This window comes from Penaeus japonicus, unplaced genomic scaffold (genome assembly GCF_977035675.1).
Source record: "Penaeus japonicus unplaced genomic scaffold, GWHDUDI00000001_assembly GWHDUDI00000001, whole genome shotgun sequence".
In the NCBI taxonomy this organism is placed as follows: Eukaryota; Metazoa; Arthropoda; class Malacostraca; order Decapoda; family Penaeidae; genus Penaeus; species Penaeus japonicus.
In genome coordinates, this window is record NW_028234403.1 from 29,392,187 (window position 1) to 29,399,686 (window position 7,500).

Consider the following 7,500-nt stretch of genomic DNA (forward strand, 5'->3'; position numbering starts at 1 on the left):
GTTACCTTAAGTAAAATTTGTATTTCTATATCAAAATGCGTTATTGCATTATACCATCTTTCTCACACAAATATAACCTCGGTAACCTGATTTGTGACTTGAATTTCTAATTCATTCCCGCCGAGTGCCCACGGGAATTGTCTGTAATATCAACCTCGCTATCACTGCTCTGCCAAGAGTATATAGGTAACTTCCATGGTGGTTGTAAGGCACCTGGTTAGGTTAGGTTAGTGGGTCGTGTAATATAATGGTTAAGAGCCGGGATTCTCACTCTGAGGACCCGAGTTCGAGTCACGGTCAGGGAGGTAAAATATTTATTATAAACATATATATATATATAGATATATATATATATATATATATATATATATATATATATATATATATATATATAAATATATATATATATATATATATATATATATATATATATATATATATATATATATATATATTTGAAAACCCTCGAGAAAAAAAAAGCGAAGGCAAAATAAAAGAAGTATGAGCCATGAATAAAGAAAGAACATAGTAAAAAAAAAGGGGGGGGGGGCAAGTAACGCAATTCTCAAGTATATCGAAACAAAGCACTATATCCAGAACCCGAAACACAGACACAGAAACCAAGCCCCACACCTTTCCCCCAACGCACCTTCCCCTTGTCTATTGCATCAGGAGGGAGTAGCGAGAGCGGGAGGTGCGTCTTAATCACCCTCGGCTCCCGCTCCTTCTCGAGCATCTGCACGACCGTTCCCTTCGAGGCGTCTCCTTCGGGACACATGGCGGCGAAGAGTGGCGGGACGAAGGACTTTATTTCCGTCGGCCATTGGTCTACTCTGAGGGGGTGGGGAGAGGTTGAGGGGGAGGGGGGTGTAGAGGAAGGGGAGAGGAGGAGGGAGGGTGAAGAGGGGAAGGAAAGGGGACCGGAAGTTAAGGGGGAGGGATGGAGAGGTTGAGGGGGAGAGAGGGCGTAGAGGGGAAGAAGGGGAAACCGGAAGTTGAGAGGAGGAAGGATGGATGAAAAAAGGTGTTGAAAAGGAAGTGGAGGAAAGTGGGAGTTTGATGGGGAGGGAGGAGGGGAAGTGGGAGGTTGAGGGGGTGGAGGAGGGAAAGAGAGAAGGAATGGAATAGAAGAAATGAAAGAAGAATATAATCATCATTATAGTCACTATCACGAATTCACCTTTCACTTGATCAAGGCAAGCAAGCAATCAAAAAGCCTTCAGCAAATAATACAAACTGCAAGGAAGCAAAAGAAAAGAAAATGAATGGAAATCCAAAGCCAGTATTCAAAAAATGAAAAAAAATAAAGAAGAAAAAATGAAAACAAACAGCTCATTTACACACAAGAACTCACTCCATCTCGAGATATGGAGCCCGGTCCATCAGCTGGCTACGAGGAGCTCCCTTTAAATCCGGGTCGTGTAACATCGACCAAACCACTTCTTGAGACCATGTTGTGCCGCTCTTCGGGAAGGTGACCACGACTACATCCGAGTCGCGTATCTGTGGAGGTAAAAAGAAAGAAAAAAAAACGGGTTTATGTCTTTAATATTTCGTCTTTACATGCACTTTCTTAACCCCTTTTCCCCTCCATTACCTCCTCAACCTCCCCCCCTCTCCCTCTCCCTCAACCTCCCTTCTCCTCCGCTCAACTTCCGGTCCCCTTTCCTTCCCCTCTGCATCCCCCTCCTCCTCTACCCCCCTTCCCGTCTTTCAATTTCCTTCTCCTCCCCCTCTACACCCCCTCTCCTCAACCTCTTCCTCTCCCCCTTCCTCAACCTCCCCCCCCTCTTCACTGACTTCACTGGCGTTTGTGGCACATGTTTAGCATTCTGTAAACCTCTCTAAGTCCTAATACAATGCTACCGTTTTTTAACATGAATGTACAGGACACATCTAATTATCAACTGTGAATGCAATTAGTGTGAATAGATTAGCATACATCATCAAACACAAAACATACTCCTACACGGCTGGTTTGAGTAATTCTTCAAAATTGAATACAATGTCATCAGCATCATTAACAGTGATAATTCTTGTAATCATTATCTAGCTGATAGATCCCCATGAAGCCTTAATTAAGTTGATAACATACCCATAAACATACTCGATAACATACACATGTTTTCTAACAAAAGTATTAACTGGCTTTGTGCTTTGTGTTAGGTTACATACACAATGTTCTTACTATTGAAATTTAACTTTAGAAGTGCATATTAAGTATAGTACATAATTCCTACATGTGAAGTTCAACTTTAAAGGTACACACAGTAAAATACATAAATGAAATCACTATCGGTAGTGCAAAACAAACAAAACTGTAATACAAGATGAATGAATTCGTCAAATCATTTTAAAAGGATAAAAATAACTCAATATTAAAGGTAATCGCCGGCGCGTCCCCCTGAAAATCAGTTTTCCGTTCCCATAGAGTCACGTTTGTTAATCTGTGATATCGACTGTACCCTGAGTGTTGTGATATGGGCAACATTCATCAGCCTCCGGACATGCTAGTCATCTCAACGGATCACCAACCAGTCGCTGTCACCTCGGAACTGTGCGACAAGTGTCAGCGCTGTTATAAACGCTAATAATATAACTATAACTATAGCTTTATCACTGACCATTTAGTTTCTTGCCGCTCATGATCTATATAGAGAGTTTTTTACCAGTTAGATAGTGATGAGGAATATACCAACACCTACACAAGCGGTAGTTTACTGACGCTATTGTGCTCTATGTTTTGTTTGTTTCTGCTTAGTTTATCTTTCCTACACAACACGAAATAGCGAGTAGGTTTTCATTAAAATACATGACGTCTGTTTGCACCAAAAACCGTTTGTGGTACATGTTTAGCATATTTGCATAACCTCTCCAAGGTCCCTACTACAATGCGACTGTTCTCTTTAACATTAGTGTACAGGACTACGTCTGCTTATAAACTGCGTATGCAGTATGTGTGAATAGATTAGCATACATCATCAAACAGAAAACATATACTCCCACACGGCTGGTTTGAGTAATTCTTCAAAATTGAATACAATGTCATCAGCATCATTAACAGTGATAATTCTTGTAATCATTATCTAGCTGATAGATCGCCATGAAGCCTTAATTAAGTTGATAACATACCCATAAACATACTCGATAACATACACATGTTTTCTAACAAAAGTATTAACTGGCTTTGTGCTTTGTGTTAGGTTACATACACAATGTTCTTACTATTGAAATTTAACTTTAGAAGTGCATATTAAGTATAGTACATAATTCCTACATGTGAAGTTCAACTTTAAAGGTACACACAGTAAAATACATAAATGAAATCACTATCGGTAGTGCAAAACAAACAAAACTGTAATACAAGATGAATGAATTCGTCAAATCATTTTAAAAGGATAAAAATAACTCAATATTAAAGGTAATCGCCGGCGCGTCCCCCTGAAAATCAGTTTCCGTTCCCATAGAGTCACGTTTGTTAATCTGTGATATCGACTGTACCCTGAGTGTTTGTGATATGGGCAACATTCATCAGCGTCCGGACATGCTAGTCATCTCAACGGATCACCAACCAGTCGCTGTCACCTCGGAACTGTGCGACAAGTGTCAGCGCTGTTATAAACGCTAATAATATAACTATAACTATAGCTTTATCACTGACCATTTAGTTTCTTGCCGCTCATGATCTATATAGAGAGTTTTACCAGTTAGATATTGATGAGGAATATACCAAACCTACACAAAACGGTAGTTTACTACCTACTGTGTTCTATGTTTTGTTTGTTTCTGCTTAGTTTATCTTTCCTACACAACACGAAATAGCGAGTAGGTTTCATTAAAAAATGACGTCTTTTGCACCAACCGTTTGTGGCACATGTTTAGCATTCTGTAAACCTCTCTAAGTCCTAATACAATGCTACCGTTTTTTAACATGAATGTACAGGACACATCTAATTATCAACTGTGAATGCAATTAGTGTGAATAGATTAGCATACATCATCAAACACAAAACATACTCCTACACGGCTGGTTTGAGTAATTCTTCAAAATTGAATACAATGTCATCAGCATCATTAACAGTGATAATTCTTGTAATCATTATCTAGCTGATAGATCCCCATGAAGCCTTAATTAAGTTGATAACATACCCATAAACATACTCGATAACATACACATGTTTTCTAACAAAAGTATTAACTGGCTTTGTGCTTTGTGTTAGGTTACATACACAATGTTCTTACTATTGAAATTTAACTTTAGAAGTGCATATTAAGTATAGTACATAATTCCTACATGTGAAGTTCAACTTTAAAGGTACACACAGTAAAATACATAAATGAAATCACTATCGGTAGTGCAAAACAAACAAAACTGTAATACAAGATGAATGAATTCGTCAAATCATTTTAAAAGGATAAAAATAACTCAATATTAAAGGTAATCGCCGGCGCGTCCCCCTGAAAATCAGTTTCCGTTCCCATAGAGTCACGTTTGTTAATCTGTGATATCGACTGTACCCTGAGTGTTTGTGATATGGGCAACATTCATCAGCGTCCGGACATGCTAGTCATCTCAACGGATCACCAACCAGTCGCTGTCACCTCGGAACTGTGCGACAAGTGTCAGCGCTGTTATAAACGCTAATAATATAACTATAACTATAGCTTTATCACTGACCATTTAGTTTCTTGCCGCTCATGATCTATATAGAGAGTTTTACCAGTTAGATATTGATGAGGAATATACCAAACCTACACAAGCGGTAGTTTACTGCTTATTGTGCTCTATGTTTTGTTTGTTTCTGCTTAGTTTATCTTTCCTACACAACACGAAATAGCGAGTAGGTTTCATTAAAAAATGACGTCTTTTGCACCAACCGTTTGTGGTACATGTTTAGCATATTGCATAACCTCTCCAAGGTCCTACTACAATGCGACTGTTCTTTAACATTAGTGTACAGGACTCGTCTGATTATAAACTGCGTATGCAGTTAGTGTGAATAAGAGGAAACCTTGACAAACACTTTTTATGTACCAGTCATTAAGCTATGGAAGCCGGGCGTCGCTTTTAGTCCACTTTGGCAACTAGAAATACCGAGCAAACGCTTATCTTTCTAATTGCACCATTATTTTGACACCATTTCGCAATAGTATTTCTCCAAATCAAAGTAAATTCGAGTTCTTGTAACTCTTTATCTGAGACATTATCACTATTCAACTGTTTGACCGCACGCAATTGTGATTATCATGTCATTCCTTCGTTGGCGCCCATCCACCAAAATAAGTATTTCTTCATATCATTACTCTTAGTGGACTTTTTTCTCGTGTGACTGAACTATTCATATTTTGAAAGGCATTGCAATGTTTCTGAAGGAATATATATATATATATATATATATATATATATATATATATATATATAATATATATATATAATATATATGTATATACATATAATATATATATATATATATATATATATATATATATATATATTTTTTTTTTTTTTTTTTTTTTTTTTTTTTTTTTTTTAGGATAAAACACTTTCGGCAAACGCCAACTATTTAGCTGAACTGGACAAGCAACGCGGTTCAAGGTCAGTGGTTAAAATCCGTGATACCTGTGCTTACATCTCCCAATGCATCGTTAACAAACCCAAAAGCTCCTACCTTGAAGTTATATATCCTATCAGCCACGTCTTTGAACCCCTTCAAGAGGAGCCACCGCCCAGGATACAACCTGGAGGCGCCGTCAGTGAAGGTGGGAAAGTTCCTGAGAAGGCGAGTCATGTCCTCTTCTCCAATGGGAACGGCTTTGTGACCACTTCCAAGGGTCACTACTGGCTCTTGCGAGGTCATCTCTGCGCCCGGCTGTGGAAGGGAGAGGTCGGCGTGTGTCTCAGTAGGGTTCTTAGGCGGTTCGAGGATCACAGTTCCGTTATACTGTTGCAAGCCGGTGTGCAATCTGGTAATCTGATGGAATTCAACATAACGTCACTAAAGAGATGAAGGTATAAGACTAATTGGTAGTATATAAGCTTATTGCGAAATTTCGGCCAATTAACCAGCTTCTAAATTCATGACTAAAAAAAAGGCTTGTCATTCTACTCAGATTGCGCAGTGGAGGGGAACCTTGACCTTGAAGCTCAAGAGAGGATTATGACATGATAGTGATATTCAGAGCAATAGAAAAAAGTCTCCTCTTGAATGAATATGGTGTGATCAAAATAAATAAGTAATTAATAAGAATAGAATGGAAAAATAAAGTAAAATAAATAAAAATATAGAAATGTACGTAGGAACAAGTTATTTGAAGAGAGAGAGAGAGAGAGAGAGAGAGAGAGAGAGAGAGAGAGAGAGAGAGAGAGAGAGAGAGAGAGAGAGAGAGAGAGAGAGAGAGGGTGAGAGATGGTGAGAGAGAGAGAGATTGAGTATTTATGATCTTTCTGTGATAAAGCATTAATCAAGAGAGAGAGAGAGAGAGAGAGAGAGACAGAGAGTGTGTGAGTGAGTGAGTATTTATGATGACACATTACATCAGTATGTCTGAAAACGCAAAATTAAAAAACACGAAGGCTATCATATTTTAAAATTTAGCAGAAAACACTTAATTCATAGTATTGGCAGTAGTAGTAATTGCACCACTGTTGTTATCATATTCACAGTAGCAGTAGTAATATCATTGCTTTTTAGCATTGCTTATTTTTAGTTAGTTATTCGTGCAACTGAAGATCTGAATATCTACTGTGCAATTGAATAAGCTAACGCGGCAACTGACATGATCAATAAAAGGGTTTCTTAACATTTACTTCAAGGGACAATCTATATCAATTAGGAAAACAAGATTTCGCCTTTTGATCAAAATATTCCCGTGAGGACCGAAAAAAGCGAGTAAAAAAGTGCTTATTATTATTCTCTTCAGTGATGGCACTTCAGAGCCAAAGCCAGAATTGTCAGCTGAATCTTAGGAAGTTTGTTACGCTGTTGCACTATCTAAAATATAAACCTCGGGAACACTGGGTATCTATCATTTCGTGCATATGTATTTATGTTTTTTTTTTATTATTAGCAAAAACACCGTATCGATTTCTACCCATCGTACCTTCCAATAAGCAAATTGTGCAACGAAAAATCCACTTTGCAAATACGAGGTAGTTACGAGCTTTCGTTGTGCCGAACGCTGCCACTCCACACGTATCACGTAGACGAGTTAGTGTGAAAGAAGTGTGACTGCTCGCCTCACTCACCCGAGGAAAACAGTTGCAGGAACAGTTGCTAGGGCTCGCTATTGGCCGTAGCAGTTCGATAATTATGTTGGGGCATTTCAAAATGACCTGCCCTTCTCCTTTCCCTGTCTCTCTCTCCCTCTCCCAATTTAAAATTATTAATTTATGCAAGACATAAACATGGTTCATTGTTACTTTAGAAAATTGTATGATATACTGCCAAGCACGCAGTTCCCAGCAGTTATTTTACTTCATCGCGCTGCCAGTCACAAGAG

At 38.4% G+C, this 7,500-nt stretch overlaps 1 protein-coding gene across 1 annotated transcript in view; it reads right to left on the minus strand.

Moving 5' to 3' along the window:
- LOC122251082 (sulfotransferase 1C4) overlaps window positions 1-7,259 on the minus strand; it is a 10,057-nt gene extending 2,798 nt beyond the window's left edge. Inside the window, exons 1-4 of the mRNA XM_086538658.1 lie at window positions 7,102-7,259; window positions 5,670-5,972; window positions 1,355-1,503; window positions 650-833 (exon numbers count right to left, since the gene is read on the minus strand). Coding sequence (XP_086394784.1) covers window positions 650-833; window positions 1,355-1,503; window positions 5,670-5,858 — 522 coding nt within the window. The 5' untranslated portion in view covers window positions 5,859-5,972; window positions 7,102-7,259. The remainder of the gene's footprint in view (window positions 1-649; window positions 834-1,354; window positions 1,504-5,669; window positions 5,973-7,101) is intronic.
- Window positions 7,260-7,500: the final 241 nt, after the last annotated feature.